This window comes from Lepidothrix coronata, unplaced genomic scaffold (assembly GCF_001604755.1).
Source record: "Lepidothrix coronata isolate B3197 unplaced genomic scaffold, Lepidothrix_coronata-1.0 Scaffold28, whole genome shotgun sequence".
Taxonomy (NCBI): domain Eukaryota; kingdom Metazoa; phylum Chordata; class Aves; order Passeriformes; family Pipridae; genus Lepidothrix; species Lepidothrix coronata.
The window spans coordinates 6,343,522-6,368,388 of NW_016690208.1; the positions used below are offsets into that span (position 1 = coordinate 6,343,522).

The 24,867-nt window shown below is 53.8% G+C and overlaps 1 protein-coding gene across 1 annotated transcript in view; it reads left to right on the forward strand.

Moving 5' to 3' along the window:
• The window catches only part of ADGRD2 (adhesion G protein-coupled receptor D2), a 21,865-nt gene extending 715 nt beyond the window's left edge, over nucleotides 1–21,150 (forward strand). The window contains exons 2-26 of the mRNA XM_017809930.1: nucleotides 1,420–1,497; nucleotides 1,584–1,644; nucleotides 2,324–2,554; nucleotides 2,706–3,359; nucleotides 3,987–4,085; nucleotides 4,575–4,660; nucleotides 4,998–5,279; nucleotides 5,581–5,692; nucleotides 6,028–6,162; nucleotides 6,445–6,556; nucleotides 7,155–7,260; nucleotides 7,567–7,622; nucleotides 8,705–8,831; nucleotides 8,943–9,046; nucleotides 9,483–9,585; nucleotides 9,868–10,021; nucleotides 10,795–10,928; nucleotides 11,548–11,663; nucleotides 12,551–12,671; nucleotides 16,687–16,728; nucleotides 16,928–16,981; nucleotides 17,306–17,447; nucleotides 17,872–17,930; nucleotides 19,928–19,958; nucleotides 21,035–21,150. Of these exons, the coding sequence (XP_017665419.1) occupies nucleotides 1,441–1,497; nucleotides 1,584–1,644; nucleotides 2,324–2,554; nucleotides 2,706–3,359; nucleotides 3,987–4,085; nucleotides 4,575–4,660; nucleotides 4,998–5,279; nucleotides 5,581–5,692; nucleotides 6,028–6,162; nucleotides 6,445–6,556; nucleotides 7,155–7,260; nucleotides 7,567–7,622; nucleotides 8,705–8,831; nucleotides 8,943–9,046; nucleotides 9,483–9,585; nucleotides 9,868–10,021; nucleotides 10,795–10,928; nucleotides 11,548–11,663; nucleotides 12,551–12,671; nucleotides 16,687–16,728; nucleotides 16,928–16,981; nucleotides 17,306–17,447; nucleotides 17,872–17,930; nucleotides 19,928–19,958; nucleotides 21,035–21,150 (3,294 nt within the window). The 5' untranslated portion in view covers nucleotides 1,420–1,440. The remainder of the gene's footprint in view (nucleotides 1–1,419; nucleotides 1,498–1,583; nucleotides 1,645–2,323; nucleotides 2,555–2,705; nucleotides 3,360–3,986; nucleotides 4,086–4,574; nucleotides 4,661–4,997; nucleotides 5,280–5,580; nucleotides 5,693–6,027; nucleotides 6,163–6,444; nucleotides 6,557–7,154; nucleotides 7,261–7,566; nucleotides 7,623–8,704; nucleotides 8,832–8,942; nucleotides 9,047–9,482; nucleotides 9,586–9,867; nucleotides 10,022–10,794; nucleotides 10,929–11,547; nucleotides 11,664–12,550; nucleotides 12,672–16,686; nucleotides 16,729–16,927; nucleotides 16,982–17,305; nucleotides 17,448–17,871; nucleotides 17,931–19,927; nucleotides 19,959–21,034) is intronic.
• Nucleotides 21,151–24,867: the final 3,717 nt, after the last annotated feature.

Consider the following 24,867-nt stretch of genomic DNA (forward strand, 5'->3'; position numbering starts at 1 on the left):
GGAGGGGGGCGCGGGATGCTGTGCGGGATGCGGGATGCTGTGCGGGATGCAGGATGCTGTGCGGGGCGAGGGATGCTGTGCGGGATGCAGGATGCTGTGCGGGATGCTGTGCGGGATGCGGGATGCGGGATGCTGTGCGGGATGCAGGATGCTGTGCGGGGCGCGGGATGCTGTGCGGGATGCAGGATGCTGTGCGGGATGCTGTGCGGGATGCGGGATGCGGGATGCTGTGCGGGATGCAGGATGCTGTGCGGGATGCGGAGCCGCGGTCCCACTCTCGGTCTCCCCAGACCCCGGGGCTGCTCTCCGCCGCCCCGCCGGGCTCTGCGCTGCCCCGCGGCCGCACCGGGGCTCGGCCCTCCCGGGCTCCCCCGTGCAGTGCCAGACCCGGGCTGCGCTGGGTCACCGGGCACACCCCGCTGGGTCACTGGGCACGCCCCGCTGCCCTATTTTTCCTACTCAAACCGGTTTCCAGGTTTCCTCTGATCCGTCTTGAGGGCCTTCCCTGGGGAAGTGCAGACCTGGGGCTGCAGGTGCCGGGCTGAGGAGCGGGAGGTTGGCGGTGCCGTGTCTCCGTCTCTCACCCGTCAGAGAGGGTCCTGGAGCCGTGTTCAGTGTTTCCAAAGTCACTGCTGAACTTTGGAAGACTTTGTGAACACAGAGCCCGGGCTGCAGCCCTGATCTCCTCAGTCCCTTAGCAGCAAAGTGCTTCAGTGTGCTTTTACTGCGCACGTGGGAGAGCCCTGCTGAGAGCAGAGATCACTCCGGGCTGCGGCGCCACTGCCCAGAGACAGCTTTAGAGTTTGTTTGCATTGCCAGTTTCCATCTTTGTGTCTTTATGTACCCTTATCTGTGACTTTACTAGGTTTTTTACTGCCATAGCTCAGGGTTCCCTCCCCCTGAGGCAGAGATGGGGTGGTGGGAGCTCACCGCCAAGCCCTGGCCCTGGGCAGCTCTCCAGGACTCCATGGTGTTGGGCTGTGTGTCTGGGCTCATGGAGGCTGGACTTACTGCTCTGCAGGGTCTGTTCTGTTCATGCAGGTTTTAAAAGCAACAAGAAAAACTGCCAGTGATGCAACACCATTTAATGATGCCATTTATGGTGGCTTTTTTATTTGGTTAATGCAGATGAAGAGGCTCTGTGAACTTGCCTGTTTATAAATATCACACATCTGTATGCTTTATGCTTAATTATTTTGTATCCTGTAAACAAATGTTAAACTGAGACCTTACATTCTTCAAGAAGAACTGGGAATTCTTTGGATGGGGTACTACCCAGGACAGGTATTTCAGAGGGAGTTGTCTTCTCTTTTTTTGATTCAAGCCTTTCTGAGGAAAGCAGCTTTGTCTGGGAACTGCCTTTCTGCAGAATGCCTCTGTCTCTGCAATGCATCTCCAGTAATATTTTGTTTATTCCAGCAAAGAGTGAAAGCTTTCCACATGGTCAACATGTTCAGGAGAGATCTGAGACTTGATTCCTGGTTCTTCAGCTTTCTGGTGAGTTTTACAGTAATTTTTATAATTTCAGTATTTGAGATAGTATTAATGTTTCTATGAATGTTACAACTCACCCTCTCCACCAGGTCAGTCTGTCCAGGAGTCTCCTTGCCTTTGCAGCCCTTGCCAAGAACCAGACTTCTAAAGGTTAGTGTTTTTATCAGCATTCTATGTGTTTACAAGCAACATCCAGCACAGAGAAATAAAAGGTGTCCAGTGGCAGAAACGAAGGTAAAGAAACTTTTTCTGTTTCCCTGCTTTGTGCCTGAAATGCTGTTTGCAGAACTGAGTATTTGCCAGGCTGTTTGCTCAGCTGCTGCTCCGTGTGCCGCTGCAACTGCAAACAAAACAGGTTATTTTGTGCCTGCAAATTGCATCTGCAAGTGCAGAAGCTGGGAGGAGCTGGGAATTGGGGATAAAACGAGAAAATTAGTTTGTTCATAAGTGCTTTAAACAATAAGCTTCCCTGAGGGCCATCCCTGGGCAAACCACAGTGAGCTTTTCCTTTGGGCTGAGCTCAGCATGGTTTGTGTGTCCCACAGGAGGGGGCCCTGCTCCAGCCCTGGGCCAGGGGGCTGCTTTGGGAGCAGGCTCTGGGCTGTCCCTCAGTTTAGGTACAATATAGTCTGAGCTTGTCTGTCACACTGTACCCACTGAACGGCCCAAGGGCTGGATGGGAAGATGAGCTCCTGCCATCAGCTCCTCCAGGATGCACCAGGCAGTGTTTGTAGCTGCTTGGGGATGCTGTGAGAGACTGACCCCGTGTGTGGCACGAAGGTGGCTTGGAGAGGCTTCCTGTTTCCCCACATTATGTGTCTTTCTCCAGGTTTTGCTCCTGTCACGATTGAGACCTCAAGACACACATACGAGTATGTGGCCACTGCCTTGGACTGGTGGCATGCTGACAGGTACTGTGAGCAGCACTTTGCTCAGCTGCTCTTTGAACCCCAGCACAGTGAGCAAGATTCCTTCAGCAAACTGCTGCAGTCCCACCACATCACAGGTTCTGTCTGGCTGAAGGAAAGGGATGGTGTCCTGCACAAACCAAAGAGGAGACGTGAGTATAAGTGGACATGGGCTATTTGGACACTTGTTTCTTTACTGCTGGATTCAGAAAAATCAGACTGGAAAAGTTTTCACTTGTTTTTTACTGTGACTTTATTGGCCCTTGCTTCTTCCCTCATGCTGACTGAAATGTCTCCTTCTAGGAGGCCACAGCGTACCAGTCCTGGTGTTCAGAGACAAAACAGACACAAAGTACGTGAAGGTGCTCTCTGACTTCCCAGCCCTGCCTGCTGTCACAGCCTGTGCCCACCTGCAGTGGGACACCAGGACCCAGGAGATCGCCACCATCTTCTCCTACGCTGTGCCAGCTTTCATCAACGAGTTCCAGCTCCGGGGCTTCATGGACGAGGAAGGCTTTGTCCGTTTTGCTCTCATAGTCCATGGGCACCATTCCCCGTACCTGCCCGTGTTCCGTGCCGACAGACAGTGGCATCACTTCTGCGTGACCTGGCAGCAGGAAAACGGGACCTGGGCCATCTATGCCGATGGGAAAAGGAGGGCATCTGCCAGTGGTTTGTGTGCTGCAGGACCAGCTGCCCCCCAAGCCATCTACGGCCAGGGGACCTTCATCATTGGGCAGGACCAAGATTCCCTGGGGGGCACCTTCAGGGCGAAGGAGTCCTTCAGTGGGAACATCACTGACTTACACATCTGGCAGAAAGTCCTCAGCACGGAGCAGATTGAGAAGGTTCGGTCGTGCTGGGTCACAGAACAGGACCTTGTGTTTGGGTGGAGCTCAAACGCGCTGGAGCTGGAGAGCTCCGTTCAGACAGTGACCACCCAGCTTCTCTGCCCAGGTGAGACTCACTACCCTCACTCAGCACACAGGGACAGTCTGAGAAACCAGTCCCATCCTTAGAGAGGGAATTTGGTGCAGTTGGTAGAATGATGCTTCTCCTTGGAGAAGAAAAGCAGCAGCACATTCAGAGTTGGGCTGGATGTGTACAGTTTACAGGCTGTACTTGAAGTCACAGTCATCACAAAACCCTTGGTCACTGGAGAGCCCTGCAGTGCCCCTGGCACAGACAGCTGCTCAGATGTCCTGAGCTAATAATGGGATTCCTCTTCTACTTCCTTGGCAGGGATGTTTTTCCCCAGGGTTTGCAGCCAGTGCTTCATTGCTCTGCTGGGAGGGAGGAATTGGGCTCTCAGCCAGGCTGGGGGGACAATACTGATCAGTCACGAACTCAGGACCTGGCACTGCCCTCTCCCAGTTCCCTCTGGAGAGAGGGTACCAGCTGGGAGCAATTTCTGAGCCCAGTCCCTGCTCTGCTCTGCTCTGGTTCTGAGGCCACCTAAGGAGCAGCCCACAGTGTCTGTCATACTGGGCTTTGTGGATTGCTGCAGGATATTGCTGTGGATACCTGCTGGGGATGGCATGTCCCTGGGAGACCTGGCCCTTCTGACTGTGTGTGTTTCCACAGGGCCTGTCGAGGAATGCCGAGTTTTGGAAGTTGGCAGCAGTGGATTCAGTTATGCATCTTGTTTGCAGACTTTGCCTTTCATCTGTCAATACAGAAAGGGTACAGCATCTGTTAGTTATTTATTCCACCACACGCACTCCTGGAGGTCCAGGCTGGGGTGATGCCCAGGGTTGGGAAGGCCTCATGACTGCTCTGAAGGGATGACATGCAAACCATGCTGTAGCTGGGACTTTGCTCCAGTTGCCTGTGCTCTAACAGGAGGTTTTGCTATTCCCCAGCTGAGCAGTGGTTTTACACATTCCATGGCTTCTGGATGCAGTGCTGTAGAGTGCCTCCCAACCCAGACATCTCCAGACTCCTTGGCTGGGGGAATATGGGGGAAGGCAGAAAAAGGAGTGTCAAACTGTCTGTCCAGATGGGATCTGGGGCTAGAAATAAAATACAGCTGTGAAGTCTCCTTGTCCTGCCTGTCCTGCAGACATAGCCACCATCTGAGGACCATTCCCCAGGCTTTGAACATGGCATGTGTTAACCACACTGCTGGACAGCACGGCAATGGTTTTGCTTCTGGTTCTGTTTTGTTCTCAGATGCATACTGGCAACTGAAAAGAGCCCAGCTGGAGTCCAGCCACTCGCTTGTCAGCCATGTGAACACACTTGCAGCGAGGTCTGTGGTGAGTCCTGCAGCCCCAGCAGTGGCAGGTGACACCCAGAGCAGGGAGAAGCTGTTGGGGTGGACGTGCTGGCACCTGCTGCTGTTTGAGGTCACTTTGCCAGCAGTTGTGCCTGTGACCTTTTCTGATCTGCTACTGGAGATTGTGACCAATACAGCTGTAACTCATGCTGTGAGCAAACAAGCAAAGTGTTGCTTCAGGTTGACTTGTCCCGCCGAGGCTGGGAGCCTGGACAAGGGATCCCTTCCCCAGGATATGCCTGGCTGGCCAGATGGGTGTCCTGGCACCAGCAAGGGCATGAAGGGAATTGCCAAGGCAACCATCTTTTCCATGGCAGGTTCCTGACAGCGTCTTCACGAGTGGTGTCCAAGACATGAACCTCTCTGTGGCTCTTGGTGCTCTTGATGCCTTGGCAACGGTTCTGAGGGAAGGAGAAATGTCCACGCTGGAGCCCTCTGACCTCCTGGAAGTGCTTCAGTTGCTAAAGCAAGTTTCAGATGTGGAAGTGCAGGAGGGAGATGACCTGGAGATGTTGGAGCAGTTGGGCCAGTATTACATGGAAGTGACTGAGTTAATCCTGGAAGAGCAGAATACTGGGACGTGGTCGTCGGTCAGCCAGGTAATGGTGTCACCAGCAATCTGAATGCTATGTGCTTATTTAGTTATTTATTTCCATGTTGTTTTAAGGGCTTTTTATAAAGACCAGCAAATTTCTGTCATTGCCAGCCTTGTCTCTTTGCTGAAAGAACTGGGAACATCCTGTAGGGAAGAAATCACAGAAGAGCAAAGCCAAAGCCTTGAGTCCCAGTTTCTCTTTTTTTCTGCCAAGGACCAAACATTTAAGAAAACCCTTGTGAGCTGTGGGAAGGGAGAGCTGGCAGTGCAGGTGCTGGTTTCCATTGCTCTCTCTCTGTGTGCAGGTTGTCAGAGGGCCCATGGCTGTTGTTGAGCTCTGTGACAGAATGGTGTCACTCTTAGTCCCACTGCTGACTGCAGAGAGGACAAGGATCACAGTCCAGCACAGGAATATTGGTGAGTGGCACTGCTAGAGCTAGGGGGATATCTCACCAGGACCCAGATCAGTCACCCTGTCTGGTTCCCAGTCCAAGTCCACTCCTCCTCTGGCTCATCTGTTACTAACTCTACAGCCTGCTCCCCATTTCCCTGTGCAGAGTGTCACAGTGTGGGGGCACCTCTCACATGGGAGAAGCTGAGCCCAGATGCACATGGTTTGCACTGAAAGGGACCTGTCTGCTGTCGCTGTGGGTCTTGGCTGGGGTTGTAGTGTCCTTGTGGTACTTCGCTGTAGCAGTAGCTCTGGAGGAAGGCTGAACCCTGGTTCAGCACCTGATTTTACCCCTGCCCAGGGATGGAGGTGAGGGAGCTGGACCTGAGCGGGCAGGAGCTGAGTGATGAGTCATACGTGGTCCAGACTGTCGAGAAGGGCAGGCATGACTTCATCGAGGTTCCTGCAGAAGAAATGCAAAGACTGAAAGCCAGAGGTTGGTTATGACACCTGAGCTTCCCTGGGTCTCCCCTTGGGACTTCTGCAGCACCTTCCTTAATGGCACAAACTGTTTGCCCTGACACGTGGTCTGGAGAAGTGTGGGGAGGGGAAGCCCTTGGTGACAGGGAGATGGGCTGTGGGGGAGAAATTATCTACAGCCTCTCTACAGACACGGCTTGGAGCTGAGGGTGTTCTGGCCTCCAGTATCACCCCCAGATTAGGGCACTGGTGCCCAGAGCTGTGTGCCTTTCCCTGCCCCCATGCTCTGTCCCTCCAGGTCTCCGCAGGGTCACGGTGAAGAACCTGTGGTTTGGCTACGGGGCCCTGCAGCGCTGCCTGTCCGGCACTGCTGTGTCCCAGCACGTGGCTGCCTCTGACGGGGGATACAAGTGAGTGGAACACATCCCCTGCGCCCCAGGGCTCTCCTCAGCAGCACGGCAGAGCTCATTTCTAAGTCTGCATTGAGTCCCTGAGTCCCTCGATTTTGGGGTCACCTCCACCCTGACCCACCCCAGCCCTGGTGCTGCCTGTGTGTCGGGATGCACCATCGTGTCTCCTGTGTGCCTCTGGTTCCCCTGGGGCGACCAGCTCTGCTGGGATGGCTGGGCACTGCTGCAGGGTCCCCTCTGGCTGGGGCAGAAGGCGTCTTTGGAGGTGGTGGCACTGGTGGCTCCCGGAGCGGCGGGAGCTCCGAACACTAGGTGGGGATGGCCACCCGCACATCCCCGCACATCCCCGCACATCCCCGCGCACCGGCGCCTCCAGCTGTGCCCGGCTGAACTGCCCGGGATGCTGCAGTGCCTGTCCGCAGGGTCACCTCCCGCGCTGGGGGGGTTCTGTGTGCCGGGTGTCCCAAGGGACACTGTGCCCCGTGCCCAGGCGGCACTGACGCCCTCCAGCAGTGATCTGTCCTGTGGGAGGTGAGATCCCATTTGCTCAGCACGCCCTGTGCTTCCCGTGCCCGTGACGGCATCCTTTCCCTGGCAGGTACGTGAGCACTGCGGTGGGCACTGCTGTGATCTCATCCACGCTGCTCTGCAACTACCAGGAGATCAGCACGTCCGTGCGCTACCGCCTGCAGCACCGAGCGCAGGTACCGCGGAGGGGCTGTGCTCCCCCCCACCTCCAGCACCGTGTCTGGGTACCCCGGGGAGGGGCTGTGCTCCCCCCCACCTCCAGCACCGTGTCTGGGTACCCTGGGGAGGGGCTGTGCTGCCCCCCACCTCCAGCACCGTGTCTGGGTACCCCGGGGAGGGGCTGTTCTCCCCTGCCGCCTCCCAGCAGCCTGACCCGGCTGTTCCCAACCATGGCTCAGCACCCCAGAGCTTTGGGACTTCGGGGTGTCCAATGCCCAGGGCTCTTCCCCTGACTCCTGTGTCCCTCCCCTCTCTGCCTGCAGGACCTGCCTGATATGCTGGTGTGGCCCATCTGTGCCTTCTGGAACTTCAGCCTCAGGTGCCTTGTTTCAGTTTGGGTCCCCAGATTTATGAGATTTTATTTCCACTGGAAAACCAAACACCACAATATAAATGTAATGGTAAGAGTAGGGATCTGGAATTCTTTGCCTCCTTTGCACGCTGACATCCTCTGTCTGCTGGAGCAAAGTGCTCCCCTGGGAGGGTTTCCTTTGGAGAAGTCACTCACAAGAGAGTGACCTCTAATGAGGTATCTATAACTAAAATGGAAAGCCCTAGTTAATTATGATCGTTGCCTGTGACAAAGAAGAGTTGGTCCAAGATATATGGCCCAAAGACATGCAGGACTCCCAGCCTCATAAATCCTGCCTGGCACTGGGATGTGTTTTTGCTGAATGTCACCACAGTGAGAACACTGAGGCTGTGATATATTATGGGTTGGTGATTAAGTCATTCAAGAGCAAAAAACCTCTTTACGGTCCCAGACTTGTAACAGGCATGGATCAGTTTGGGGAGGGCGGGAAGAGGGTGTTTTTGGAAGCAGCTGGTTACTGTCCAAACGGTCCCACCAGCGCTGCCCTGACCCTGACCTTCCCGTGGTACTGGGGAGGCTCAGAGAGGCAGTGCTGCCAGTGGGGACAGAGCTGCCCACTGCAGCTGTGGTCCCTGCCCCAGAAATTCAGATGGGGATCTTTGCTGATGACTTGTCCTGAGGATCCAGAGACCAGTGGCACCGCACAGGGTTTGTGGCAGGCTGGGCTGGTGGACGTGGTCAGACATGCCTGGCCCAGGGATGCTCTCAGTGAATGGGCTGTACAGGGAGCTCTTCCCAGAGCTGTGCAATTACTGGATTCTGTTTAAAGCTGTGGTGGCTGAACTCTGCTTTTTAATGCACAAATTGACACTAGATCTATTTTCCTTTGCGCGCCTGCTGGATAAGGCAAAGCTGCTGAGACACAGGATGAGCCAAAGGGAAGTTCATATTGAGACCTGTCTCTGATACCCTCATCTTCCTCCTTTCAACACTCTTTCTTCTGGGAGAATGAAATTCCCTTCATGCCTTGGCCCTCTGTGGCAGTGGGTGGTAATTTCTGTGTGTTCTCTCTGGTTTTGCTGTGTTAGCCCAGATGCTGGTGGGATGTGGTCCACAGCTGGCTGCTCTGTCGTGACGTCTCTCCAGGACTCCACTGCCTGTTTTTGCAACCACACCACGAATTTTGCCATCCTACTGCAGGTGTATGAGCTGCAGGTATGTGAGGAGCCTTTCTCTGCCACCCTGTGGGATGGATGCCAGGACTGAGAGCAGTCTGGTTAATTCAGATGGGGCTTTGTGCCTTCTCTTGTTTCATGGCTGGAGCAGATGACCGCCAAGGAGGAGTTCACACTGCAGACCTTGACTTTTATTGGATGTGGAGTTTCCTTCTGTGCCTTGATAGTCACCTTCATTTTGTTCTTGGTGGTTCGGTAAGAAAAGTCTGGGCACTTGTAGCCATCTCTGTATTTTCTGCTTGGTATTTTACTTCAGAACCTTTGTCAGGGGAGTGGTTGGAGAGGGGGTGCAGCCCTGGTTGTTTCTGTGGAGATGCTCATGTGAGCTGTGCACACACCTGGGTGCTCATGGCAAGATTTTTATCCATGACTAACAATGTTTACCATAAAAGCTGCTCTGCTAGAATTAATTTTTATAAAATAAATGAAGCAAAGACTGTTTCTTTTATTGCCAACCATTCTGTGTCACTTGGTTAGCATGGGGATCTGCCTTGTGAGCACAGCAGTGGCTCCCTCCAGTCTTTGCAGTGAGATCACAGGTCACCCGGGCAGGTCTGCACAGCGAGGGGAGGGAGGACGTGGGCACCCCTTTGCCTGGCTGCAGCTCAGGGCTGCCCCTCTCCTTCCTCAGTGTCCCCAAGAGTGAACGGACAACAGTGCACAAGAACCTGATCTTTGCATTGGCTGCAGGAGAAGCTCTGCTCATGTTAAGTGAGTTGGCCAAGAGCAACCAGGTGAGCTCAGCAGGAATGTCCTGTTCCACCAGCAGGGCCAGGCCTGCTCCAGCAGCACTGTCAGAGCAAACAGAAGCATAAACCCTTTCATTAATTACCTGTAACTGGCACCTAGAACTGTGTCTCTGTGTTTATATATACACTGTGAAATCCCTCAGGAAATTCACCACTTTTCTGACACTTCGTTTCTGACCAAAAAGTCCTTCTGGAAATTTAAGTAGTTATAGAACAGCAGCACACAGTTCTGTCCCCTGAGTCCTGTGCCGTGTGATTTCTCTCCAGGTGCTGTGTTTCATGGTCACTGCTTTCCTGCACTTCTTTTTCATGGCAGCCTTCTCATGGATGCTGGTAGAGGGGCTTCTCCTCTGGAGCAAGGTGGTAGCAGTCAACATGAGTGAAGACAGGAGAATGAAGTTCTACTACGTGACAGGCTGGGGTATCTGCACACTCCTCTGCCTTGGGTCCTCAGGAAAATGTTCTTTTTCTTTGTCTATTGAAAGTTTTAATAGGAGAGATTCCAAAATCTTTGATTTCATTTAATATGAGAGCTGGGTGCCACTGCTCTGCAGAGGCTCTCTTGAGTTATGTGTCAAATTGCCAGTCTTAGAGTACAAGTTAAACAGCATTTCTGTTATTTTTCTAAATGCAAGAGTTGAACACAAAAAAAAAAGGGAGGGGAGATTTATGGTATGTTCTTGTTCTTAGAGAGCATCTCTACTGTCTGCTAGTAATTAAAATATAAATACCTTCCTGACTTACCACCCTTTAATCTGAGGGAGCCCTTTAGGGACATAGAATTCATTTGAACAAACTGACTTTTGTATCATAGGAGCCTCTCAAGGTCCGTGCTCCTCACAGAGCACACGCCTCGTTGGGCACTGGGCAACCACTTCAAGTATTTTGGATTGTTTTATGTCTTTGATTGTCCATTTTGTTAAAAAAGCAATTCAAAGAGTAAATTGCTTTGGTCAGGACTCAGGACTTGGAATGCTTTATACCTCAGAGAATGATGCTGACAGCTTGTAAATCTGGCCCTGCAGAGCCAGGACAGATTTCAGCTGCAGGGAATTGATGTTGCTCGTGGGGTTTCGGAGGCTCCTGCTGGAGCGTGTCTGGTCACAGGGGCTTTGAAGCAACTGTCTGGTGCACAGTGCCCTGTGTGGAGCATCTCTGCTTTTCCTGGGGTTTAACCTGTGGTTTTTTCTGCAGGTCTTCCAGTCCTTATTGTGGGGGTGACCCTTGCAACTTCCTTTAACAAGTATGTGGCAGCAAACCACTGCTGGCTGAACATGCAGACCAACGTCATCTGGGCCTTCGTGGGTCCTGTGCTCTTCATCCTGGCTGTGAGTGCCAAACCCTGCTGGGAAGGGGTGATTCCTTTGGGTCTGGTTCTAGAAAAGCATTGCAGAGATAGGGGTGTCAGCACCTGCTCAGGGGTGTAGCTCACAGGGCTTGTGCCTGCTGCTTCCATAGGAAAAATGTTGTTATGCTTTATACAGACTTTCAAAACATAAATAAATCTCTTTAATCAAAGCAACTTTTTGATAGGAAAAAGTGCTTGAAGAAAATTTTGCTGACCAGTTCTTGTGTTGGCTGTTCAATTAGGAATGCAGATAAATGTGTAGGCTGACTGTGACATTGCCTTAGCTAGAGATCTGATTTAATTATGAGAACATCTAAATCCTTGAAGTAGTGTCAATACCTTTATACAAAACATAGCGGAGAAAAGGGCAGTGTTTAGGAGATCCTGAATAGACACTTAACAGGGAAGACATTCCATAGGAAAAGTTTCGGGATAAGTTTTCTAGATTTCATACGTGTTTAAATAGCTCTGTGAAGTCTTTGGTTCACTGCCTTCTTGGTACTGATACTTTTCTCCCCGAGTTCTGACACTAACTCCCAGCAGAAAACGTCTCCCCTGCTGGAGCTGAGCCCCTGTGTGCAATGGCTCCTCCCTGGCAGGTGAACACCTTCGTGCTGCTCCGGGTGGTGACGGTGACAGTGTCCAGTGCTCGCAGGAGGTCGAAGATGCTGACCCCCAACAGCAGCCTGGAGAGCCAGATCGGAGCACAGATATGGTGAGCAGGGAAGGGGCTGCTCTGGCTGTGAAATATCTGAGGCAGTGATAGAAATACGGAAGAAATTCTTCCCTGTGAGGGTGGTGAGGCCCTGGCCCAGGTTGCCCAGAGAAGCTTGGCCAAGTGAAAGACTGAGTTGTGGGAGTCAGGGCAGAAGGCATTCCCTCCCCCAGGGTAGCTGTGCCTCACCCAGAGGCAGTTTGGCTGCTCTAATGCCTGTGCCACTGAGCAGCCCAGCCAGCACCTTCTGCCTCAGAAATCCGGTGCTGGACTCCACCTGCACTCAGACTCCTAAACCTCACCCCTTTGGGATGGGAGACCCTTGGCAGTGCAAGCCTGGGACTTGGTGGGTTGAAAGTAAGGCTGGTGGGGGTTACACACAGAGGGAATGAGGCAGTGCAGACTTCTGTAATCAGTCAATATTGAGAGACCTCTAAAAAACTGCTGCTTGAGTGATTCCTTTATCATCCCCTGTGAATCTTTATTGTTGTTTGCTGGCGCCGGATACCCCTGCTAGACACGCATTGTTCCCCTGTAGCATAAATAAATTTTCCCAAATTTACAGAACCACAAAGATAGAGCATTGCTGGAGGGCAGGGTGACATCCATATACAAATAAAACAAATACAGAAGCTCGCCTTGTAGCAGAAATCGGGGGGGAAATAGCTGTTTCCTCATGGCAAATGATGTCAAAGAGCTCCCTTCTTGCTAACTTGCAGTGATAAAACAAAAGCAGGGGGGCATGCTAGGGGCTGGGAGATGAAATGTTTGGTTTTTCCCATCTTAACTTATTTTCTTTGCAAAGGAATTTGTTCCATAGCTACTGTCTTGTTAGTGTTTCATCTCTGAAATGTGCCTGGGTAACCCTGAGCTCTTCCTCCTGCCAGGGCCACGGCCAAGCCCGTCCTGGTGCTGCTGCCCGTGCTGGGGCTGACCTGGGTGTGTGGGGTCCTCGTCCACCTCAGCATCATTTGGGCCTATGTCTTCATTGTGCTGAACTCTCTCCAGGTGAGTCCTCACCAGGTGGATCCCCAGCTCACAGCCAAGCAGGTACCTGCAGTTTCTTGTGCTTCAGTGGACTTACCTGGCCTCGTAGCCAGGGGCAATTGTCAGCTCTGAAGCCAGCCCAGCCTTCCAAGCCTCTGTGCTATTTTGTCTGAGGAAACTCAGTTCATCCTCCCAAGACATGAAATACCACTCTGGACACCTTGTTCATCTAGTGGCCCTTCAGCACCAGTCTCTGCAGCATCCTACTGATGCCACAGCTTTCCAGTTCAAATGTTGTTCCTCCTGTTGTTTCTTCTTTCTGACACCAGCGTGGCTTCAAAATGGCAGTTACAAACCGACATGCTCACAGGGAGCTTCATTAGAGTTTTTATTTGCCCTTTAATGGGTAATTAAAATGATACCTGTGCACTCAGATGGAGCAGACACCCCTCCTGCTGTTTGCCTCTGTCCTGCAGGACAGGGATGGGCCGTAGGTGCCACCATCCCTGTTAGAGCAGGGCTGTTCGTGGAGAGGGTCTCAAAGGTTATGTCCAGCCAGAGTGTGCTTGGCTGCAGCTTAGATGGTGTGTGTTCTGGGAGGGGTGTTTCCCATCTGGCTCCTGTGCAGACGTGCTGAGAGGTCATGGCCCCAGAATGGTAGGGGCAGAGCCACCTTCCCTTCACCTGGAGCTCAGCTTTACTGCAGGGAGACTGGGCAAGAACTGAGACTCAAGGACTGAAAATCTTTGCCCCTGAAGTCCGTGCTGTCTGCAGCACGCAGCCACTCACCTGGGATGCTCCCAGTGCTCAGTGGAGCTGCACTGGATGTGGTGGGAGGCAGGAGTGTTCGGTGGAACAGAGATGTGGGCTGGTGATCAGAACCTCACATGGGGCATCTGCAAGTGTGGGGGCTGTTTCTAGCTCTGGCTTGCAAGACCTTGGGTGAGTCATGTCATCTCCTTCTGCCTCTTTATTCCTTTTTTGGTAGCATCACCTGGCTGCGTTTTCAAGGCTCTTTGCTTCTCTCTGCCATATTTCAGAGTCATGTTGTTAATAAGTTTATGTTAATAGGGAATTCTGTGAGGTAGCAAGTAACCCTGGTGCATAAAGCAACACTTAATATTTACTTCTGAGTTTACTGTTTTCATCAAAAGACTTTAAAGCTTTAGCCAGCCTGTGTGTGGTTAAGAGAGCAAAGCAAACTGTGTAAGTCCCAGCAGCCGGGAGCACTCAGTTCTGCACTGAGCTAGAACTGCTCCCAGGACCTCAGGATAGCTAAAACTCATGGTGGCAAAAAGTCCTGGAATATGTGCTTGTCATCTACCATTCAAAGCATCGGCAGAAGCTTTGCAAAGCTCGAGAGAAGGCAGCTGTAGATGGAGCTAGAGAAACACTGAACACCACTGCTCCCAGCACGGTCCCGAGGGGAACATGGAGCTCTCTGCAGGCAGATACTGGCGGCAGGGATCCAGCCAGCAGGGAACACAGACGGGCTCAGTCCCACCCCCGGGGCTAAGGCTATGCCTGCATCAGTAGTGCCCGAGGGTCACTCCTGTCTCTGGGCACTGGGTGTTCAGGTTCCCCTGCCCAGTGCTTGATGACAAATCCTACTCCAGGGCATCAAAGTCAAGAGAGCAACTGGGCACTACTCTCCAAACCACTGGGATCCAAAGAGTTTTCCACCCGCGTCCCTGTTTTTCCTTTGGACTCCATAGGAATTGGCTCCTGCTCAGGGACCAGCCGAGCTCACAGTGCTTCCCTCTGGCACACTTGGCCGGTCCCAGCGCAGCACTGGCCAGCTCTGCAGGGGTGAATCCAGGCGTTATCACCACGTGCACAAGTTGGGTGGTTGCTCAGGGATGCTCTGCCTGTGGCTGGCGCTGCTCCAGGGCCGGGTGCTGCTCGCGCACATCCGTCGGTGCTGGGATGGGTGTTCCAAGGCCAGAGCAGGGCTGCTTCTCCACATCTCCTCTCCTAAGGATATCAGAAGGGTGGCAGGAGGCCTGTCCTAATGGTAATTGAATATAGCATCAGTTCTCCGTGCCTCCTCATGCCATGCTTGGGTTGTTGAGCAGGAGAACTCCAGGCTCAGTGCTGTGTGGACAGGCACAACTCTGTCCCTTTGCCTCTGTCCCTTCATTACCAAGTTCAGGGCAATCTGCAGATTACCCCAGAGGAGAAATGCTAGTGGGAAGCTGCAGAGTTAAAGCCATTTCAGCCCCCTTGCTCACTGTCTTATGGATCCCTTGGAATTCCCTTTTGGGCCAGTGTGTTTCTTCACTGGAGTCCTGAGAATCTGCTGCTGGGGTTGTTTGTTTGTTTGTTTTCTGTTTGTCTGTCTTCAAGGCTACTCTGCGCGTCCACACCAGACATGACAGCTCTTTCTCCAGCCAGGCAGCGCAGGAATCCAGCCAGGGACTGAGCAGCAACAGGGAGCCTGTGGTGCTGTGCCAGAGGGGGCTGCAGTGGATGTCCCGAGGCTGGGACCAGCCCCATTTGGGAGGTGGGAGCACCAGCACCCTGCCAAGCACCCAGTGCTGTTAAATAGTGTTGGTAAAACCTGTCGGCTCCACTGGCACTTGGAGAGCAGGAAGGATGGTCCTGAGGCTGGCTGAGGGCAGGGGCTCACAGGCAGCTCACCAGGGAGGGTGGAGCAGGCGGTGGGGTTTTGCCCAGCTGGGTGTGCGGAGAGACAGGATGTGGCTGCTGGACAGATGGACACCAGGCAGGAGCATCCATCCTGCTCTGAGGGTCCCAGCACATGCTGTGCCTTCACCACAGGGCCAGGGCATGGTGGGCCTTGCTGGGAGAGGACAGCAGGCGGGTGGAAGTGTGGATGGGAGCAGAGGTAGGAGAGGGCTCCTCCAGAGCCGTGTCTCCGCTCCCGCCGCTGCAGCTGGGCCTCCTCTCCTTCCTCACTCTCCTCCCAGCCGACCTCTCCGCTCCCCCCTCCCCACGCTCATCCAGAATGATTCTTTCAAGGAAGACCTGCCTTGGCAGCCTGGCCAGAAATCTGGTCTGGGGGAGTGACCAGCATTGCTGGCTGAAGGACAGGTCACGGCACGGTGCCAGGGGGCTGCTACCATTGCGCCTGCCAAGAGCTCGCAGATGAGAGCAAGGCTCATTGAAGACAAGATGAATTGCATCTCTTGCTGCAGCTGATTTATCTAGCTGCGATAACAAAACACCCCACAGATATAACATAAATCTGGTGGGCTAGATAGGGCTGCTTTAAGGCCAAAATCGCTGGTCTGGAGCTGTAATTAGCCCCAGGCTGTGGCCCCCAGGCAGTGCTCACTCCAGCCCTGGCCTGGGTGCTTTCCCTGAGCACATCCTGCCCTGGGTCCAGACTGGGCCGAGCGTGTCATTGTTTGCTGGTCCTCGGTGTGTGAGAGGCACCACTGCTTTGGTGAGCAGGGAGGGTGGCTGGGACTGTGCTGCCACAGCCCTGTTGTGCCAGAGGGAAGGATCGTCCTGAGCAAAACCTCTGGGTCCATCCTCACGGGGTTTGGGTCAGAGGATCCGTCTCATGCTGTGGTCTGTCAGTGCATGGGACAGAGGAACCATCCCATCATCCTGCACATGGTCTGTGGGAGGCTGGCTAAAGCCCCCCAGGGTCAGTGCTCGGCAGAAAGGGAGGGCTGCTTCCCAGATTTCAGTTCTCCTAGCAATTAATTCCCGGTGGTTTCTGTTTCTGAGAACAGGAGGTGTTTCCTGGGGGATTTCACATGCATGAGTGAATGGGAGTGTGGGAGAGCTTCAGGCTTGGGAAGTGGAGTGCCCGGTGAGAGATGCCCACTCCCCCCTGATGAAACGGGGGGAGGAGAAGGAAGAGGGGGTGGGGCAGGGACTGTCTCTGCTTTGGACCCTCTGTGAAGAGCCCGGTCTCAAGTGTGAAAGGCTGTCCCTGGCTGTGTTGTGCCCACCGTCTGTGCCAGTCTCACCCGTTCCAGTGCTCACCAAACCCATTTCCTCCACTGAAGGAGCACAAACCAGCTGTACATCTCTGACCCTTCCTCTGCTCTCTCCTTTCCAGGGCCTGTACATATTCCTGGTCTACGCAATCTATAACAGTGAGGTAAGAGATGCCCCTGGCTGGGTGCATCACAGCAACAGTTAATTAGCAGTTCACAGGTAGCTGGGTTTGTAGGAGTTGCAACAGGCAGCCCCAACTGCGCTTCTGGAACAGTGACTGCTTTTTCTCCATGACTTGCTGGAAAATCTCTTGCTGTGATAGAGCTGCTCTGGCCCTCTCTAATGTCCTTGCTCTGCTACAGGTGAGGAATGCCATCCAGAGGATGAAGGACAAGAAGAAGGCCCTCTCGTTCACAGTAAGTTGGAAGGAATCCCTGCTGCCCCTTCATCCATTGGGCACTCGCTGGAGAAGGGTCCAGCTGTGTCTTTGGTCTGGTTTGAGGAGATTATGTTGGAAAGAAGTCTTTTTTCTAACTTCTGTCTCCCTTCTTTGCAGTCCTGTTGGACAGCACAGACCCAAAGATAATCTATCCCAATTAGGCAGCAGCCTGCTGTGCCAGGGCAGGGTGGGAGCCAAAGTCCACAGTGTTGATGAAATCGATCTTTAAAGTTGGATCTGGATCTAGTGAAGACTCATGTTACAGTTTTCACTGTCCTGTGTCTTTTCCCTGTGATTACAGAACTGCTCTCATCCCATCAACTACTTATCAAGTCCAAGAAATACGACCTCCTGGGAGACAGGGAAGCTGGGTCCTGCAGCTGAGAGTGCCCTGCCAAGCCCTGCGCAGAAAGACCCTCCAGTGAAGAACATCACCAACAGAGGTGAGAGCATTGCTGTCACTGTTAGCCCAGGCTGTGTGATGACAGGCAGTAAAATGTTATTCCCAAAGTTTGAATTTTAGTGCCTGTTCACCTGGCACTGTGTTAACTCATTTGCACTCTGTGTCCATGTGAGCACTCAGCTCTGGTGCTGCTGCTGCTGAAGGTGGGGGGCTTGTCAGCAGGTTAGGCAGCCCTGCGTTCTCCTGAGGCAAAAATCCATGTTTGTGTCTTACAATGAATTTTCTGCAGAAGGACAGGCAAAGGTGGCAGTAGGAAATAGGGGGTTTAGCTTTGGGGGAAAAGTGTTTTGTATTCTCCAACCAGTTTGTGGGTGCAATGGTACAGATAACCTGTTCAGTGTCTGTAAAGCATGAATATTTCTATTCTCTGGTCTCCAAACTCATTGTGCTGCTTCACCCCGTAGGAAATTTTGGAGCCAAAATTCCCGTGGGAATTTCATCAATTATGTCACCTGAGAGACCGGTACGTAAAGTCTGTTACCCTTCCACCTTCACCCTCAGACAGAGCACAGCAGTTCTGTGGGGATGCCCCCTGAGCTGGGGCTGGCCTGGGCAGGGACAGGCAGTGGGGACAGCAGGGGAGGGCACATTTCCAAGGGCAGGAGAAGAGGCAGCCCCAGAACAGCCGATTTCCAAGGCAAGGGCTCAGCCCTGAGCCGACGGGGAACCAGCCCCACTGCCATGGCAGGGGGTGGTTATTGCAGGGCTGTGCAGCAACAGAAGGTGCCAGTGAATTTGAACCATGAAGCACCAAACTGAGGTCGGCATGGATCAAGGCAGGAGACTTTTCCCAGGGACAGCAAATTAAATCAGGCAGCAGGAGCTTGCTGTCCCTGCCCTGGGCAAGTTGCTTCTGTCCCAGGAGGGCAGGCTGGGTTGTGCTGCCTGCAGAGGGATGGAGAGCTCAACAAGGCATGGCCTAAAGCAGGAAACAATTTAAATTTGACTACTCTACTGCCACTTCCATCTCCCACTATTGAAATGATCATCAGTCCTTGTGCACTTGACATACAAGTGCTGTAATTTCCTCAGAATAAAATCCAACACTACTTTCATGAGTCTCTCACTGAAGGATCTCTCTTTCCCTCTCTAATATTTATCCTTTGAAAACCTGTGTCACATAGACAGCTCTTATTTATCCAATAGATAATACTTCTATAGCTGGCATATCATTTTGAAGCCACTCAATAAAATCCATATTTCCATCTCTCATGATTTATATTGTGGTTAATGCTGTTCCTCCTCGTGTGCTGAACAACACCAGGACTTGGAAGCAGGTGATGCTTTTCCCAGCCAGCCAGGTGCTGGCTGTGTGAACTGGGGCCAGGGCTAAGCTCCTGGCACCAGACGTGAGATGTGGGACACAGGGATTAGCCCAGGGGCCCGAGTTCCCTAAGGCAGGGGCATTAGGAGACAGCAGATCTCCTAAATGCCAAGGCCGTGGCATTTCTGAGCAGGCAAAGACAGAAAGTGCTTCCCACCATGTGAGGGTCACCGAGGGCTTTGCTGTATCTTTGCTGCATAAACATGTTTTTAATGTGCTTGTTTCCTTTTTGCCTACCGTGGGTGCAGCCAGGGCTGAGACTGTGCCGGTGCCGGTGTCGGTGCCGCAGCAGCTCCCGGTGCCCCTGCGGGGTCGGTGTGAGCCCCGTGGTGCTGGGCTGGCACTGGGAGGGTCCGTCCCAGCCCCAGCCCCACCGCAGGGGTGGTGGGCACACTTGTGCCCTGCGTGGTGCCACCCCGTGCTGGGTGGGGGCTGCTTTCTGCCTGCACAGGGGCTGCTGTCGGTGCTCGTCACTTATATAAGCCAGGGCTGTTTTTCCTGCTCCCCAGCTCAGTGAGTCATGGCACTCGCTGGAGGAGCGGCGGATTCAGAATGTCACTGGCAGCTGCACAATAGTTTGGATGAAGAGAAGCAGCTACTTAAAAACGTTTGAAAACACTTAAAATGACAAAACACTGAGCGAGTGAAGATACAAACACAGACGAGATGTTCTTCGTGTTTCAGCTTTTTTAAATGTTGTTTGGTGATATTTGTTGTTGTTGGACTGGGAATAGGAATTTCACATCTCCCAGAGCATTAGCCAACCCCTAAGCACAGACTGTGCAGGCTCTTTCCACCACAGCACTGAGGGACAGAGCTCCCTCTCCTCCTTTCCTGGATTCTCCTGTGGTCTTCAGGATGCTGTCCAACCTGGTGGGTCACCACAGGGCTGGAAGGGTCCCTAGAGTGGGTGTGTGGAGCGGGGTGCCAGCTCACCGCTGCTGAGAGGCGCAGCTCTGCCAGGGGCCCTTCCCTCGGGGCAGGGATGAAGGCTCTGGTTCCCAGTCTGGTGGTGGCTCAGGGGTGGGACAGTGCTGGGGAGCCCTGCCTGGCCCCAGGGCGTGTGGTGAGGGGTGACCAGCAGCAAAGCAGTCAGACCTGCACCTTCTGCTAACACATGTTCTCCCCTCTTTCAGGCCGTAGAGCTGACAGCGTTCAAATCCTCAGGTAACATTTGCCTACATCATTTTCCATCACTTTTGTTACTGCTGATGCTGGGTTGTGTGGTGGAGGGCTGCCCAGAGAGCAGCTGGTTTCTGCTCAGGCTTCAAGAATCATTTTATTTCCAAACTGCCCTGGTGGGTCCTGTCCTGGCCAGGCTGGTGGGATATCTGAACAGATGAGGGAGAGGGGGGGAAATATGGAACCCCAGCAGCTCTGCCAGTGGCACTGCCTGTCCCGGCAGCACTGGTGGCTCAGCTGAGGGTGCCTGTCTCTGGGCAGCCCCCTGGTTTCTCTCCATGTCTCTGCACCTTTCTTGCTGCCCATCTGGGCCAGCTCTCACTGCCCACTGGCTCCCTGGGCCCTCTGTGCCAGGAGAGCTGCAGGTCACAGGCATGGACAGGCGTCAGAGGGGCAGGGGGGACCTGCAGGTACCTGATGCTGAGCTCTCTGCCTGCACCACCCAGCACAGCTCCTTGGGGTGCAGCAGGGACCTGCCCTTGCTGCTGGGCAGGGCCTGGGCTGCTTCCAGGGGTGGCAGCAGCTCTTTGCTGCCCTGGGGTATTTTAAACCAGCGGCTGCGGCAGAAAGTGCTGGCAGGTCCTGGGAATGCCATGATCCCAAAGAAGGGAAGCCAGGGAAGGTGGGGTGTTCAGACAGAGCTGGATTTATGAGCTTAAAAGCAGCCATTTAGCATCTTCTGTTTCAGGTTGTAGAAAGGCCAATGTCACCATGGAGGTGGGTAAAATTAAAACCAGAAATCCCTCCTAAGCCCCAGACCTCTGCTCGACAGCAGCACTGGGGAGAGGCCAGCCAGCCACAGCTCCCTGCTCCCTCCTCGGCTTCCCAGCCTGGCTTTGGGCAAATCTGCAGCTCCTCAAGAGACAAATGGAGCATATTTAGCTTTATTTTCTTTACCAACAGTTGCTGGGCACTCCCAGTGCTGCCAGTGCAGCCTTTGGATGGGGCCCCTCAGGCAGACAGAGCAGTGAGGAATGATCATATTTTTTCTGCATTGTGATATTTTCTTTTGTCAAGGGAAGCAGTGCATTAGCAGGTTTCTGATTTTGATCCACATGAAGTGTTTAAGCAGGGCATCCTCAGACTATTTTCGAGACGATGCCACCCAGAAGCAGTGCAGCTTTCCTCCTCCCAGTGGACACATGAGAAAGGCAGAAATGGTGGCACCCAGGAGTAGATGTGCCGCAGCATTTCGGGCATAGGAGCAGTGTCTCAGAGACAGCAAGGGCTGCACCCAGCACATGCATTTGTGCTCTGACCCACCCTCACCTGCTCCTGGATATTTTATGACCCACATGTGTTATTAAACTCCAACTGTGCAAATAGGTGGGTTGTTAAATTTGGGTTTATTTTCTCAGGTAGGCCCTCAGTGTGTTTTTAAAGGCCCGTGTCTGCCTGGAGGGTGATGGACACGCCAGGCTGGGCTGGGTTGCTGTGGCCGTGGCAGCAGGCGGGGTGTGCAGGGAGTGTTGTGCAGGGAGTGCTGTGCACGCCCACCCCCACCAGCCCCCCGAGCGGCTGCTCCACCTGGCCCCAGGGCCAAGGTACCCGTGGCTGGGCAGTCCTTCAGCCCGGGGTGAAGGAGAAGATCTTGAACCAGAAGAGCTCTCCTCTGTGCACTCGTGCAGTGGAGCCGCGTGCGGCGCAGCGCCGGTGCCGGCCCCGCTCCGGGCTCAGCCACAAGTGCTTCCAGCCATTACAGCAGATAATAAAAGGCCGTAGCACCCAGCTGCAGGGGTGCCTGGGGGACTCCAGGGCAGCTCAGCCTCTGCCTTCACAGCTTGTTCACAGAGCAAGGTGATGTGGAGATCTTGGGTAAGAGATGCCAGGGTCAGCAAATCCAAAACCAAGACCTTGCTGATGAACAGGGACAGATCATTTCAGCTCAGACACCATCCCCTCTTCTAGTTGTTGTCTCCCAAATTGTTTAATGAAAAGAGACATATTTTCCTCAGGTATCTTTATTTCAAAGTTGCCAGCCCACTCTGATGAAAATGGTGCTGCCAGCAGCAGATCCTCTAGCAGAGCCAGCTGCCCCTCAGGGCAGTGGGGAGAGCTGGGGACAGTCCATGGGTGTGCTTACAATCTCCCAGGGAAGTTGTGCTGGATCTGGACTGGGGTGCAGCTCTTGTCTACTCCAGGGCCTCAGCCATGCTCCTCTGAGAGCTGTGGGCATGGCACTGGCTGCCAGCTCAAGAGATGGCCAGTGGGTCCATGGGGAGGTAGGAGATGGGATGGGTGAGGAAGAGGGCGGATAAAACCCAGGTAAATCCCATGCTAATTTCAGAACCAGAAAAATGGGGAGTTTTGCAGCGTGGTTGGGGCCAGAGGCAGGCATGGGCTCTCCCCTTCCCAGTATCTGGGCACCCCCCACGAGGGCTCAGCTCAGAGTATTTTCAGTAACAAGCTCCAGCCCAGCTGTACAGAGCTGCCCTGTGCAGCGAGTGCTGCCGCCTTCATTGCACCCTTTTTGTGAGCAGGGGATGGCTGGGGGGGCTCACATATTTGCACAAACAATAAGTCCCATCTTCCTTGTCTTGGCAAACAAGGGCTCCAAGAGGCTTCCACATCCTCCATCTCCTCAAGTGATGGCTGCTTTGTTTCCCCACGATAATTTCATTATTCTGTTTGAATACGTTTATATGTTGCTAAGCCACACATAGCAACGTGGATCTTGTCTCCACGGCCCAGCCTTCCTCTGATCGATACTGAGTAATTCTGCAACTCTCGCTGTATTGCGTTAAACAAGATTGGTTTCAGAATATAAGGAATTTATGAGTCTTTGGGATTCAAAGCCAGGCAAACGCCTGAGTGTCGTGGGGAGAAGCACAGGGCCCCCCTGTGCCGACCCTGCTGGGCTGCCCTGTGGTGGGATCACTGCTGGTGCCACGGTCCTTCCCAATGGGCAGTGGGTCCCTTGTGGAGGAGGTGCAGCCCGTCTGCCATCGGCCTTTCCTGCCATGGCAGTGCTGGTATTTCCATTGAATCCCATTTAAAGCTCATCCTCCCATGTTTTCAGCAGCGGGTGCTGTGCTCAGGCTGGTGACTGAGCAGGGAAGGTTTCTCCTACAGCCATGGCCCTGTGCATGGCTGCTGCTTTGGCTCCCTGCCCTAAGGACCGTGTTACAGAGACCCCAAAGGGGCAGGGGGGGCTCTGGGATGGCAGAGCTCTGCCAGTGACAGGCTGTGCCAGACCAGTGCCACCTCCACCCGCTGCTCTGTCCTGAGGCAGGTTTGGGCTGTGTTTTCTGCCCCTGTGCTGTGGGACCCTGCTCATGCTCCCACTGCCCTGGGAGGGACCCTTGCCCTCCCCCTGCTGCCAACACAGCTGAGACTGTCTCTCTTTTGCTTTAGGTTTCTGAGAAGTTTCTGGGTGACAAGCCTACAACACCGAGGGTTTTCCAGCAGTTGGGAAGGACGGCAGGTTGGAGGAACTGGCTTCCCCTGGAGGGCTGTCCTTGTTACCTGCACTTCTCCCCAGCAGCATGTGCAGGTGAAACCAAGGCAGGACTGGGGTACTGTGGGGTCTCGTGGGGTTTCGTCTGCTGCTGATGATGGCCCTGCTCCTCTCCTGGGTGTGCAGCCAACAGCAGGGACTTGTGCTGGGGGTCCCTGTGGCTCATGCAGCCTCTGCCGGGGCAGGCAAGGCTGGCCCGGGGAGTGCCCCATGTCACTGTCACCACCGGCAGCACTGGCAGCGTGGTTGTGTGCACTTGTTGCTGCTTCTAACAGAGCTCATTTAGCCTGGGCACCTGGAGCAGTGGGGTGGGAACAAGCCCAGCTGTGCCCGTGGCAGCCGTGCCCATGCTCTGTGCCAGCGAGGACGGCTGCCTTCCCCAGCCCCACTGCCAGCCCAGCACACCACTGTGCCAGGGCAGGGCTGGGGACAGGCTGCATAGGAAGCACATGCACTAGGGAAGCCAGCAGCTGGCTCCAGGCCTTTTCTAAACCAGCTGACATCAATAGCATCTTCTGCTGTTTATGACAAAAATCCTCTCCCTGCTCCTGCCCGAGCTCCTGCCTGGCTAGTGTGGCCCCTCCCAGCTGGGTTCTGTTTTCCCTCCCTGTTCTCCTGTTACCTCTGTAGTGTTTAGAGCACAGACAACGTGGTGGGTTTTTGCTGATTATGATGACAGTAAATGCTGATTTTAAAGACAACCTTCTCTCCCTGTTGCCCTGTATCCAAGGGAAGGGGCTCATGCAGTGGCTCTGTGCAGCTGAGCACAACGGAGGGGTTTGGCTGCAGTGCAAGGACCAGGGCACTGCCCACTCCCCTGTGCCCTGTCCTGTGTTCCCCATGTTCCCTGATCCCAGCACAGCGTGTGCTGCCCAGCCTGTATTTACGTGTTGGGCTCTGCAGCCCTAGAGCTGGGCAGGAGGTGAGATTGGGGTGTGGATGTCACTTGGCTGGAGTCAGCCAAGCACCTCCAGCTGCCAGGGTCAGGGAGGGGAGGGCCTTGGGGCACCCCCAGCACCGAAATCTTACAGACAGTCACCACATCTATGTCAGAGGCTGTGGCAGAGCTCTGTGCTTTGCCATGGCTTTGCTCCCTGCCATGGTGTGTGCCACGCCAGGGGCCATGGTAACCACCAAGAGCTACATGAGCAATCCAAGTCTAAGATAATTGCTAAGATAAATGTTGCCATTCGTTAGCTCACTTGAAAAACACGCTCAGAGTCACTGTGGCAGTTCCCTGCAGCACTTTTTACCAGACCTTGAGGCACCGATGCCTTGAATCCCGCAGCCACAGCGTCCCGGGCCCACAAAGACAGGCAGCACCCTAGGAGTGGGCACCAGGAGCCAAGCACTGCTCCTCTGCCCATGGGGAGCTGGGGAAACACCAACCACGAGGGGTAGAAAGACAGTCAAAAAAGACAAAGTTTGTGTTTTTAA